Genomic DNA, 13,862 nt, shown 5'->3' on the forward strand with positions numbered 1-13,862 from the left:
TGACCAGGACAACCAGCGACCACCAAGTGCCTGGGCAAAAGAAAGCCCATGAGAGGCGGCAGTTTGTCACCTGGAATGCTCAGTCCCAGCGTACCCCAGTTCTCCTGATGCCCCTGTGAGAAATCACAGGGAAAACACAGGAAAAAGCTGGTGGAGTCGGTACGGAATCCTCCTAAAACCACAGCTCTGGGTACACTGACCTGCTGGTTGAAATGAAGGTCTGTTTTGTTTTTAATTTTTTTTTTAAACTAAGGACTCTATATGAAGAAGGCTAAAAATACTGTTCAAACATTGTTTCATGTAAGAACACTGTAAAAACAAGGAGGGTAGAAAGGAAATTCTTATTCAAAAACCAAGTTAAAATCAAATGTTCTTCCACGGGCCCTCTGAATGCACATGATGCACTACGGAGGATAATGATATCACCCCCACCCAGCACCCATAGAGGACTGGATGTAGCTGACACCAGATCCTTGAAGACTTCCAATCCCCAGAAATCCAAGGCCCAGAAGAGAGAATGACCATTCCCATCTTACAAAGGAAAAAAACAAAAAAAAAAACAAAAAAAACAGAGCTTTGAGGAATACCTGCATTGCTCAAGGACAGAAGCAGAGACCCAGGTGTGGACTAGATCTACAGCCAAGGGCCCTGCTATTTTTAACTTCTTAGGAAGGAACTCCATCAATGCAGCTTCATCTTCATGCAAATATTATACTAATTACAAAGGGTTTAAACAGATCATTAGAGCAGCAGAGGTCATATAAGCCCCTACAGAGCAACACTTGGCCAAGAGGTATTTAATAATTTTAAAAATGCATTTGATGAAATTATGTTAAAATTCAGATTGTCTCCTAATTCATTCAACTCCAAATTAATACATTTTTATTATAAATGAAGTGGGAGAATGCCATTTGGACAAATGCTATCAAAGAAATGAACATCTAGAAATCCAAGTCTCCTGAAATGAATACCCTGAACTAACTGGCGTGCTAACATCAACACACTACTTTTCCTAGTGGGTACAACAGCCTGGACAGAAAAAAGAACGCTTTCTTTCCAAGCGGAAAGGGGTATGTGCCCTGTGCTGTGCTGGGAGACACTGCCTTTACAGCCTCACATTCCCCAGCTCACAGTGAGGTACAGCTTTTGTTTGTTTGTTTGTTGTTTTGTTTTTCTGAGATAGGGTTTCTCAGTAGCTATTTTCAGTCCTGAAATTTGTTCTATAGACCAGGCTGGCCTTGAACTCACACAGCTGCGACCGCCTCTGCCTCCTGGGTGTTGGGATTAAAGGCGTGTGCCACCACCACCTGGCAGCTTGCTTTCTTTACAAGGAAGTAACCTCTAGGTGAAAGGTAATTAAATAGCAAGGTTTTGGAAGCGTGGAAGTGAGAGTGTACTTTTACAAGGGAGAAATGAGGGGTCCTCCCACTTCCAACCCATGAGTAACTGGCCTTTCTCTTTCTGGACTTTTTGGCTTGTTTTGAGATAGGTTCTCTCCACATAATCCTGGAACTTGCTCTGTAGACCAGGCTGGCCTTGAACTCTCAGATCCACCTGCGTCTGCTTCCGGAGTGTTGGCATTAGAGGTGTGCGCCACCACTGCCCAGCAAGGCCTTGCTACAGCCTCCTGACAGCATTAACAGTGCATGCAGCATCTGTTATGGAGTGTTCATACATAAAAAGTTTATATGAATTTAATTGCTTCAAACTGGGGAGCCCTGGGGTCAGTGAAACAACACAGACGCCCAAGGAGACACTCAGAAACCTGTGGATGTGGACACTTGACATTTCCGCAGTGGCGTCTTTCGAGTGTGCACAAGCAGCGGGGCTGGAGATGTGGCCAAGTGGCAGAACACTAGCCTGTCATGGTGAGGTCCAGGCTCAAGCCGCACTGAACAGTTGGACCAACGGTTCAAAACTCAGCTGTAAAATAAATGGCATCTGGGGAAACGTGAACACGCAGTGGGTATCAGATGACGATGATATGGAGTTATTCGTCCTCTTAGGAGGGCTGTCCTTAGGAGATAGCTGAAGTATTCAGGTAACGACCGCAACTTTTTTTCAAATGGCTCTGGAAAAATGTTATAAAGAGAAATGTTTGACAAAGTGTGAACTTAGGAAACTAGGTAGCAGGCTGGCATTTGCTTTTCTGACATTTTTTAAAAGATAAAACTGTAATGGGATACAGAGAGGTGACTACAGAGGCAATGCACCTACTTGGTATGTATATAGAGCACACAGGGAGGCCAGCTCTGCACGAGTGAAAATAACATACACTTTTATCCAAGATTAAGGTGTTGAAGCTGGTGGACTGTTGGTGACTTTTGCTTTGGGTCACAGGAAAAGAACTATCATTTCTTAGTGCCAGAATCCTGTTGATACAATCTGGAACCACTTCTACCAGCTTGCTAGTCGCCCTATCTGTGACATAAAACACACAGGCACATTTACCCAAGCTATCAAAATGCTTGTTTTGTTAAAAGCCAATTGTGTCCACACTTCAGTCTGAACCCTGACTGCATGGTGAAGGAAGCTTGAGTGTGCTCTGCCCTCACAGTCCTGGGGGTCAGCACCCCCAAAAGCTAACACGCACAGGCCAATGCCGACCTTCAGCTGATGGCTAGATGGCTTTCCTACACTGGAATAGTTTGCCAAGCTCCACAACTGCTCGGCTCCATTCTGCTGCAACTCCAGTCTGAGTGACTTCAGTGAGTCAGACTCTGAGACAAAGACACCACACAAGAGGGACTGCTGGGCAGGTAGATCATGACAAAGCTCCTTGCTTACAGTATTTCTATGTAGATCCCCAGTCAGTTTCATAACATCTCTGAAAACTCAGAGCGGCTATACAATCTATAACCGGGCTTGAGTTTGCTGGGCATTCCCCACACAGGGCTCCTTAGCTGAAAGCTCTGGGACGGCCACCTACTTGATTCATAAAATGATGCTGCCATGAATGCACCAGCGGCTGGTGGCCTCTAACAGTCTGCATGGTTGCGCAGAATGAAGAACAGGATGCATACAGAACCTAGCATAGTTGCTTTAACTACCTAGTCTGAGTCAGTCTGCAACTTCCAGACACAACATAAGACATCAATCAGAACACCAGGGAGAGAAATACTGGTGAGAACTCAAATTTTCTCTGGGTGATATTAAGGTATGTTTAAATCCTTCCTCTAGTACAAAGCTCACCCTCACATACCGGGGTAGAAAACACAGCAATGAGGGCAAAGTGATTTTACACACAGAGAAAGAATACACAAAGGGGTCTGAGGACCCACGGCAACAAGGAGTGTAAAGGAGGAAACATCAGAGCCTCTCAGGCAGAGAAGTGGGTGTATCGTACTACAACAAGGGTGGGTCAGGCAAGGATGTAAGGTCCCGGTAGTCGGAACTGGGAGACACACTCACTCCACTGCCTTAGGGGACACAGTACCGGGAAGGGGGAGACCTGAAAGAGAACAGGAACTGTCAGTTCAAACTGTTCACAAGAATCTGAAAGGCATTTTAAATGTGCCTGAAGATGATAAAGACGGGATTGCCGAAGCAAGGTGGCTCCCACCCCTACCCCAAGGGCCTCTGGCTGGGCTCTGGCTCAGAGGCTGGCCCTTGGTTCCAGCAGCTCAGACAGACAGATTCTGTGACCAGGAAAGCAGATGTAGACCAACAGCTGGTAGCAGATGTGCTTCTCCAGCAAAAATCTAGTCCACAGTGTAAGGCAGCCCCTTAGGAATCCCTTCCTCTTCCTGGCTATTCAAAATGGAAAAGCTCCACAGTCGTATTTCAACAGGGCCAAGACTGTGCTTCAAAGGGTTGGACCTCCTGGTCATACCACAGTCCCATCATCTGGGCTTGCTCTACCTGCTTCATAGGTCCAGGATGGACCCGGTATGTCCTCCCGGTTCATCACTCAGCGCCTACTGGCCATTCTCATAAACCCCTTCTACATTGAGCCTTCTCCTGAACAGGGATCTACCTTCTCAGTAAATGCTCGCAGGGAGTACTAGCCACACTGGGATGTGTACAGAAATTTGCGCTGAAGATTAAGAGGTGAGAGTGTCCCTGAAGACTCGCAGGGCCGGTGCTGCCACTCTGTGCACGCTGACCCCAGCACAGTTCTCACCGGTGAGCAACTCTGCCCTGGCACAATCACATTTCACTCTCGGAATCACGTGTGAAACCCGAGGGGACACACCCGACTAAAAGCACCAATCGAGCCCAGGAGAACAGTCAAAATCTCGGGTTTTGCAATAAAAATGAGACCCGTCGTTCCTGAGAAACGAATGAGGCTGAGGAGAGGAAGCGAGACAGGAAGAAGGCCCATTCACAGCGCCTTGAAATCAGGCACAGCAGTATGTACACCTGTCAGCAACCGAGTCTGGCTAAGTTGTCACCAACTGTTAGGGTGGGAACGAATGAGCAGAGAAAATGGCAAGGCAAACAGGGATGGAAAAGAAAAAGTGACAAACACATGGACAGTTGGGCACTTCTTGTTCAGGGCCAAGCAGTCAGAAATAGTGGCCAGGAGCAGAGGCTCTCCAGGGACAACTGAAGCCTGCGACAGTTTGCCCAAAGAAACTTCATGTTACAGATAAACAAGGCTAACCCAACATCTGCATTCAGCTGCAGGAGCTCCCCTCCCCCCAGACTGAAGAGAGATGTTGCTGGAGCTCCCCATTCTGCCTACAGAGAACAGTTTTGAGAACAAATCAGTTTTGGAATTAATGCCACAGTACAGCTTAGTTATAACTCCTCTCTAACACATCCCAGGGACACGCCCAGACTTATGCGCCAACAGACCTCCATCCTTTAATAAGGAGAGGATGCCCGTCAGAGAAACAACACAACCTTCTAACCCTGGGGTACTCAAGGTCCTTACCCCGAGCCCACGGGACAAGGGCCAAATGCGACTTCCTTCCTTCCTACCAAACTCTCAGAAGAGCCTCTGGGACTTAGCATGGAGATCCTGAGACACTCTAACCTTCTCCATTGAGCAAACCAGAATGTCAGAGTTTCACGGAAAAAGAGGAAATTCAAACTGTAAATAACAAACATGGTTTGGGAAGAACAGCCAGGGGAAACTTCAGATACAACTTAATTAGGAAAGCTTGGGATAGAGCTGAACAGGTGGAGAAGAAAAAGAAGAATGAGACGTGGGGACCAAGGCAGTACGAGAGGATCTTTCCTGAACAATGGATGGATAAGGACTGGGGACGCGCGGTAATGTGGTGACTCGGACTGCACAGCCCGAACACCACAGGTGGGTGTAGGTGCGGGATCCAAACGCCAACAGAGAGGGCAAACGTCAGGAGAGAAGGATCAGCAGAGTCTAGCATTGGACTAGTAGGGACTTAAGGCTGTGCGGTCTAAGAGCCAAGGGGAGGCTGAGAGGAGAAACCGAGAAGGAGCCGAGAGCCATGCCACCTTTGGGAGTGGATCTCGGTCCATACCGGAAAGTGAGGTACCCTTCATTTGCGATGGCAAGGCAGGAGGGGTCAGTTTTAGGCTGGCATTTGGTAAGAGACAGGTCTAAGACAGCGAGGGGCAGGGGCACTCCTGGCCAAAACCAGCAGCGATAAGCCGAGGAGTGTGAGGGTCCGGGACTCCCTTCTAGACTGCGGAAGCCCAGCACTGTCTCGTGGGAGAAGGAGGCACCGCAGCCCTAGGGCCCGGTCCCCAGGCCGGAACTCTACGGGAAGGAGGGTCCCTGGGGTGGGGCTGGCGACGGGGCCGCGGAGGAGCTGGGGTCCCGGACTCACGCATCAATGTACTGAAGGCCACGACGCCGAGCAGCCCCTGCAGGAAGATGCCGAAACTGTGCATGAGCGCGCCGCTCTCACAGCGGCCCGCCCCGGACGCGACCGTGGAGGCCGGCCCTCCCGGCAGTCCGCGGCTCACGTTCCCTCCCGGGCCTTGCATGGCGGCCTGGCGGCAGCGCGCGAGGAGCCGCCTGGCCTCGCTGCAGCCCGGGCCGCGCCGCCCAGCCGCGACCCGGGACCTGGAGCTAGGAGCCGGTACCTCAGCCCGCTGCCGCCCCGGCGCCGCGCGTAACCCGACGTCGAGATCGCAGAGTTTGATTGGTCGGGCCAGGCGTGAGGCGGGCTTCGTCTCTCGGGGGCGGGGCTCCGGTCAGGGCTAGGGGGCGGGGCCGAGGGGAATCTGCAGGTAGACAGAGCAGGTGAGCCAGACTGTGTGGAAGGGAATCCACAGAATCCTGTGTGCTCTATCTAGGTCGTGAGGGTAGCGTCAGGGGCAGTGATTAAGTCTGTCGTTAGATCCCTTTCCCCTCCAAGGTGAATCTTTTATCCCTTGACATGGATTTTGCCTCCAGATTCGGATTCATCACTTCAGAAATGGAGCCCAATAACATGCAGCTACATTATGCTGAAGCAAAGTGTTCAATCTCAGTCTGTCTTCTTGCCACGCCAGACACTGAGTGTTCTACTTTTATGGTCAAAAGCCAGAGGATTTAGACTCATTAGCCATTGCTCCAAAGTGAGTCGTTCCCCGAACCCTAAACATAATTTGTGGGGTTTTTGTTGTTTTGAAACAGGCTTTTGTACATACAGCCCAGGCTGTCCTCAAAGATGGCCTTGAACTCCTGATCCTTTGCCTGCACCCAAGCTCTGGGATTACAGGCCCGTGACTCCAGTCCGATTTTGCTGTGTTGTTTGAGATTGGGGTCTTGTTGAATTGCTTAGGCTGATCTGGAACTTCTGGACTCAAATGATCCTTTCACCTCTGCCTCCAAGGGAGCTAGGACTACAGTTCAGTGCCACTAAACTTGGCTCCTTTTTACTTCAACCCAGCCACTTTCTCTTTATAGAATAGAGTGAATTTAAATGAGAAGTCAGTATGTGCACGCCCCTGCTTTGATCACTTATGAGGTACGACTACAAATTGATTTTTTTTTTTTCAAACAGGTCTGGAATGTGTTTAACAGACCAGGATCTGCCGGCCTCTGCCTCAAGGCATATACCACCACACCCAGCCTGATTTTTTTAAAAATGCTAATGATGGATATTTGCTGATCTTCAATATACCAGTGTGCAGACACACACCCATTTAACTCTTCCGACCCAGACTCCTAGACTTCTCTGGTGTCTCTCTAGACTCCTATTGGAGTCCCAGAGCCCTGACCTTCCTGCTCCATGTCAATGGACATATGTGTGATACAGGTTCAACTTAGTATTATTGTTGGACAATAAATAATATCTCAGAAGAAATTTCCCCAAGAAGTTCTAATTATCAAAGAGGTCTAAATGATATCCAAAGATTTCCTAGTTAGCAAGAATATTAACCCTATAATTCAGAAGAAAGTGCAATTCTCCAGCCTCTCGACCTACTCACATAGTATTGACTGTATGGATGCTGCTCCCTCCTCCTGCTCAAGCAGCAAGCCCACCTGACTGCCCTCTCCTGTCCTTGAGCTCTCACTTTCCTTGTGTGCAATGCTTTTCAGACTGTTAGAGGTTGGACAGAGACAGCTGTGTGACCTGAGTATGAGCTTCCTGAAGGCAGAACTAGTCTTGATTCACTCTTGAATTCAACAGATTTAGCACACAACAAACATAAATTTAATTGAATTTTAACTTAAATTTGAAAATCTCCATAAATTTATTAACCATGAAGGAAAAGATTAAGAAACTAAATGGATAAGGGAAAGCTAAAACTGCATTATTCCCTGTAAATCTAAGAAGAATCTTATAAAAAAAAAACACTTAACAGATACAGTTCATGTTCAGGAGAACTAGAAAATGTGTCTTAAAGCAGAAGAGATTGTAACTGGGCATGAGATTATTAGTTACAACCAGGTGATGGTGGCACATGCAAATCTCAGCACTCAGGAGGCAGAGGCAGGTGGATCTCTGAGTTCAAGGCCAGCCTGGTCTACAGAGCAAGTTCTAGGACAGTCAAGGCTACACAGAGAAACCTTGTCTAGAAAAACAGAACAAAACAAACAAACAAAAAGATTATTAGTTACTTGAAGACATAGTTCAAGAAAAAAATTGCACATAGAGGTGAAAAATATTTGGGATAAAACATTGCTCTGTATACATTCAGATGTGGATGATTGTAAGGCCCACAGAGAACAAAGGACAGAGGATTCTGCTCATTCTATCTCTTCTTAGAAACTTAAAAAAAAAAATCTAAATCCAGAAGGGATAGCAAAAGACAGGAGGCTTCTAGACCTTTATTTGAGTAGGAAGGGTCTCTCTTACTCATTAGAAAGAGCTTGGGAGAATGTACTTAACAATGAAGCTGAGGCCCACTGGAAAGAGTCTGGGAGAATGAACTTTAGCCAGCTTTTCTTACTATGAAATTAGCACAAATGAAGTTAAAGACAGATTAATACCTGTTTAATTTTCTCACAACCACTTAAAAAGGTCATATCACAAACTTACTAATTTGCCAAAAGAAAGAAAAGCACACATATATTCATTCAAAATAGTTTTGCTTTGTTTTTAATCCTTTAAAATTATAACCATCAAACTTGATGGGAAACAGGTATTCTAGTGCATATTTCTCCTTAAGTGTACTTGGTCTTCAATGCATAAATTTTAAATTAAGAGTAAAAACAGCAAGCAGGAAGGATACAATGCCAAAAGCATCTCATTTTGTTCCAAACAAGCAACTTGATTTTTTGTTTTTTAAGCAAAATACATTAAATAAGGTGCATTACTTCCAAGGAGAGAGTACTGGAAAGGCCTAAGGACAGAGCTGGAACCAGCCTGGAGTCCCGATCCTGGCAGGCCTCTGATTGTCATTAGAGAAAATTCAACTAAAAGAAGAAGAGGGAGGTGAGAGAAAAGCAAATGAGTACTCTCAAGAGAAACATTCAAACTATTTTCCTCCAGAGACTGACAAACGGACTAGAGGCTGCCTAAGCTTTGTAGACTTCTGTCTCTACCAATCTGCTTTGTGATCTGAGCTGCCCTTAAAGTCTATAACCTTCAACATTCTGTGACCGCCTCTATTCTGCCAAGCTAGACACAGTTACGCAGATAAGCATACAAGAACCCTCAGGCCCAAGTCTCCACACATCCTGAGTACAGTCCCTCTCACACATCAGCAACGGTGACACTGCTTCACGGTCAGCAAGCTCACCACCCCTTCCCGCGGCTCAGCTCTGCACTGTACGGCTGGTAGTGACAACTGTCTGGTGACTCTGCTGCCTGTGTCCCTTCACAATGCTTCACTGTGACAGGCCGGAATGCCACGCCAGACTAGTTAGAAAAAGCACTAGCAGAGTCGCAGACCTCCCTGACAAATCTTCACTCCTGTTTGTTTCTTCAGGTTCCTGTGAAATTTTGACTTCTTAAACACAGCAGCAAGAAAATCACCATGTACTGCATTTAATAACCACTACCTTATGTCTCAAACTTAATGCTGCTCACAGAGCAAAGCTACTGGTGTGACTGAAGACAAACACTGAGGAAAACAATCCCCAAGTGAACGGACCTGGAACCAGATCCATTTGGACTAGACTTTGGGCTTGGATTTCTTACAACAAAACTCTAGGTCATGCTTATGCGGATAAATTCAAACTCTCCAAGTATATATATATTCTCATACAAAGCAATCATCAAAATTCTTAAGTAAAACATTTAAAGTGAATAAAGCCAATTCTGGGAAAGTGACCATTACTTCTTGGTTGTACAGGAGGCTCTGCCCTTATAGAGTTTCTAATCAAAACCATGGCCACAAGACAGCAACTTACAAAGGTCCTAGACCGGAGACATCCAAATTTACAGAGGGAGTATCTTGTTAGCTGAAGTTTTCTCCTTCGCTTCTGGTTAGTGATTTACCTTCCTCACTTCAAAAGGACAACATACATCCTACTGATAAAACAGATTACTTAGCGACCTGTATGAATTTGCACACACATGGAATATCCCCAGTATGTAAGACAAGTTTGAACTCACTGTGTTTCCACAGTTGAAAGACTACCAGCACTTCTAAAAAATCAATGAAACTAGAAAAGAATCTCTTCAATTTAAGTTTTTGCTGAGAGGTACCAAGTAAGAACAAATATCAGTGACAGGTTTTACAATGATTTTTACATTGCTGTTACCTTTCATTTAGGTTCCCTGATGTTCTGCGTCTCTTAGAAACAGTGTTGGCTTGAGACGGGTTGGGTGTTGTGAGCCCTACCTGCCTTAAGCTGTATTCAAGCATCACGCTAATAATTGAATTGGCTCTAGAGGGCACGTAAAATGTAAGTGTTTGGGAAGCTTTGGTCCGATGCTCTTTCCCTTGCAGTGAAAACCATTTTACTTCTAGGAAAAGAAACACATGAAGGCCACACTCGGTGGTTTTCTAGCCTGTCTCTATCATAATTCATAAATATCTACCAAGATTTCCAGAGGTTGACTAATACCCTTCCTGGACCCGTATTATAAACACAGGGAACCAAGTACACTGCTATAGAAAGGCTAAAGATAGAATTCAATGGCTCCATTAATGCACCCCTATACTTGAAAAGGATGAAGGTGGCTCACAAAGGAAAAGAACAGTCACAAGAAACCCAGGAAATAGTCAAAACATTGGGGTCAATCTGTACATACAGGTCAAGGGCTAGCTAAAAAGATCAGCATATCTGTAAAGGGGAACTCCAGACAACACACCTCTAATAAATTTATGAGGTTGGCTTTCTCAGAAATAGACTTCACATACAAATGTCCAAAATACAAACCCCTTCCCCAACAATGCAAGAATCTCAGAATCATCATAATTGAACATCACTGCTAACCAACCTAACCCCAGCATCTTTGTTAGATAAATGGAAAACAAAACAAAACAAAACAAAAGCAGAACAAAACAGGGTCCCAGATAGTCCAGGCTAGCCCAGTGCTGGGCCTGAGGTGTGTATCACCATACCCAATCTGGGATTAGGATTTTATACTTTAAAAAAGTTTTTTTTTGCAGAATTCTCATACAATCCTCTAATATGTGACACCTGGGAGGAGGGATGGGGCAGATAAGAGTATGCCATATCCCAGTAAGTGTGCTCTCCTCACTCGCCTAATTTATGACTGGCCTTTCTACAGGAGAAAGCAGAAACTAATGATGGTACAGTCAGGCAAGACCATTGTGTCCCACCCCTCCCCCACTCGGGACTACTTAAGGCCTGTCATCTCTGATTGTTCTACGTTCTGTGATCTTTGAGTTCAAGAACAACACAATGGCACAGTCATTGCTGTCACCCCCTTCTTTTACTACAACAATGTGAAATTCTACAGGTATACGTTTTATATCCTCATGAGATCCCTTCTTGTATTGACTTAACTGCTGAGGTCTCGGGAAATTCTGTGAAGACAGCCACTCCAAATCAGCCTGCCAATACCAGCTGTTTACTACTATCAAGTATATTTCTCTCCAGCGGCATGAAAACTCCAGTTATTTTTTAAAAGCTGGATTTCTAAGTAAGCTCAGACAATGAGCTGTTACTTAGATGAAGCTTCTTCCAGATATGCCTGATGGTGGTGATGTGAATAGTCACTGTTTTAAGACTTGACTGCCAGGTCAAGAGTTATCCAATGAAGAACAGGATCCAGACTACAGACTTTCCCAGTGTTCATAAAAACAAGTGGGGGTTGAGGTGAGAAAAGAAAAAAAAATTCACAATTTAAATTTGTAATATTACCTTATATTTGCAATTTGTATAGTTGTTCAGAATTTACTCGGTTTGCAATTTTAAAACATTTTCAATTCTTGAGGAAAAAATGCTTAGGGTATAAATCTGTAGAGATCAAGGTAACCAAAAAATAAATAAATAAATAAATAGATAAATAATCAACAGGAAAACATTTAAAGGAAGCAACCTGTGCATGTATGTCTTTTCTTACTCATGGCTACAGTGCTATTTTCTATAATAGCTAACAATGTCATTAAAAGTGAAAATTCACCTGGAATTTCATGTCAACTTGAGTTTAATTGAAAAAAATTCAAAGACTGAGCTACTGAATGGGATTTCTCAGAATGTAAATTACATTCAATTTAAACTGGTGTGACTGGAGACAGGTATAAGCATGGCTACAGAGGTTTCCAGACTCCTCCACTACCTCACCCGTCCAAGTACCAACCAGCTCTGATTGGCTTTCCAGATGAAGCAAGATCTGGGACATTTGGGGTGGCATTGTCACAGACTTCTCAATACTTATCACCAAGGACGCTACTAGGAAACTCCATACTTAGTGCCATCCCAAAAGTCAGAGTTTCTCTCCTGTGCTTCTTCCTGGACACACCTAGAAAACCGGGAAAATGGGCTTTACAGCGGAGCCAAAGGACACCATCACTGAGAGCAGAGACTCCAGAGATGAAACAGAGGTAGTCGAACAACTCTAGAGAAAAATAAACATAAATAAAAGCCACTGAAGTATCTTTCAAAACTTAAATACCAGACATTAGTCTTTGTGAGGCCACTTAACAATGGTGGCCAAAACTGGGTAAAGATGAAGAACGCAACAGTAGAATTCTGAGGAGAAATTGGTTAAGGGACTGGTGTAAGTGCCACGTGATATTGTTAAGAAAGCAGACAGGGCCTTCTCTAACTTCTGTCATAGCTTCAGCATTCAGCTTAAAAATGGCATCATACAAAAAAAATGTCACTCATGGCTGTAAGCGCAGTCATCAACAGAGGTAGTAAACAAAGAAACTCCTACGAATAGATTTTAAAATGGATCAACGTGTAACTATACATTCAAAACCCTAGAGCCGTATAATTATCCCCAAAATGAACTGCTTTAATTTAAAAAAAAAAAAAGCTTAAAAACACAATGACAATGAAGCACTGATGTGCCTTAGGCACAGTCCCAAGTCAGTGCTGACTTAAAGCTGTGTCCTCTCTCTTCAAGAACAAAGTTCAGTCTACAGTGGGAAGGGACAGAATGGAGAGAACCAAACAGGTGCTGTCCAGATCACTCTGTTTTTCCATTCATGGAAATCCATAGTTGCTTTCTCACAACTTTTGCAAACTGCAATCTTCCGAGCAGAAGTCTGTATTTCCACTGTAGGAGAGCCATTTTTGTGCTGTATGCGCTTCCTCAGTGCATGTCCTCCTTCCCTGAAAGTGCAAAGAAAGCTAGCCAACATTTGCAGGGCCCACAGCCCCAGGACGACTGCAGCCACCTGGAGAGCAGGGCAAACGGTTTACTGTGCTTCAAAGACCCGGCTCCCCCTGCTTGTCCTTCTCAGTTGGCAAACTGCTCATAAAAAGCAAACTTGATTCTCTCTATGTGATGGCAAAGCTTGATGGCAGGGCCCAACTTCAAGTCCATGCACTCTTGAACGGTGGGAAGGGTAAGGAGCAAAAGGGCCTGCCCATCGATTTCCTGTTGAGGACAAAGAACAGAGTCCGTGATGTGCGCACAAATGAAGCTTCTTCATGACAGTTCCTACTTGCACTGCCACAACTATAGTTCTCTGCTTCCCTGCATTAGTTTCCCCTTTAAAAAGTGCCAGACTCCATCACCCTGACAAGCTTTTGGAGTTAGTAATAAATTTTACCAGCCTTGAGACATTAACCTACAGATTCTGCTCAACAGAAATTCGGTATCTATGAAGCCCTATAACTAACAATTAATTGTGAAAAGAAAAAATATTTTTAAAGGACTCTTTCTTTCTTTTTCTTTTCTTCTGTTTTTTTGAGACAGGGTTTCTCTGTGTAACAGCCCTGATTGCCCTGGAACTCTTTTGTAGACCAGGCTGGCCTTGAACTCAAGAGATCCAACTATCTCTACCTCCTGAGTGCTGGGATTAAAGCCGTGAGCCACCATGCCCGGCTAAAGAACTCTTTCTAAATCTAAAACTATTTGAAAATACTAATGTTCTCCTACTTTGTAAAATTCATTAAAAAAAAC

The 13,862-nt window shown here is 44.8% G+C and overlaps 2 protein-coding genes across 10 annotated transcripts in view; both read right to left on the minus strand.

The window, feature by feature from the left end:
• The window catches only part of Stimate (STIM activating enhancer), a 47,698-nt gene extending 41,656 nt beyond the window's left edge, over nucleotides 1-6,042 (minus strand). The window contains exon 1 of one of the 2 annotated variants that reach the window (XM_085687757.2): nucleotides 5,760-6,042. In XM_085687757.2, the coding sequence (XP_085543883.2) occupies nucleotides 5,760-5,919 (160 nt within the window). In that variant the 5' untranslated portion in view covers nucleotides 5,920-6,042. The remainder of the gene's footprint in view (nucleotides 1-5,759) is intronic. The other variant, XM_048421026.3, reaches the window with a different exon arrangement.
• Nucleotides 6,043-8,438: 2,396 nt separating this feature from the next.
• Sfmbt1 (Scm like with four mbt domains 1) overlaps nucleotides 8,439-13,862 on the minus strand; it is a 113,343-nt gene continuing 107,919 nt past the window's right edge. For all 8 annotated transcript variants that reach the window (XM_048421692.3, XM_048421687.3, XM_048421690.3 and 5 more), the window contains one exon: nucleotides 8,439-13,334. In XM_048421692.3, the coding sequence (XP_048277649.3) occupies nucleotides 13,194-13,334 (141 nt within the window). In that variant the 3' untranslated portion in view covers nucleotides 8,439-13,193. The remainder of the gene's footprint in view (nucleotides 13,335-13,862) is intronic.

Source organism: Myodes glareolus, chromosome 5 (assembly GCF_982192425.1).
Source record: "Myodes glareolus chromosome 5, mMyoGla1.1, whole genome shotgun sequence".
Taxonomy (NCBI): Eukaryota; Metazoa; Chordata; class Mammalia; order Rodentia; family Cricetidae; genus Myodes; species Myodes glareolus.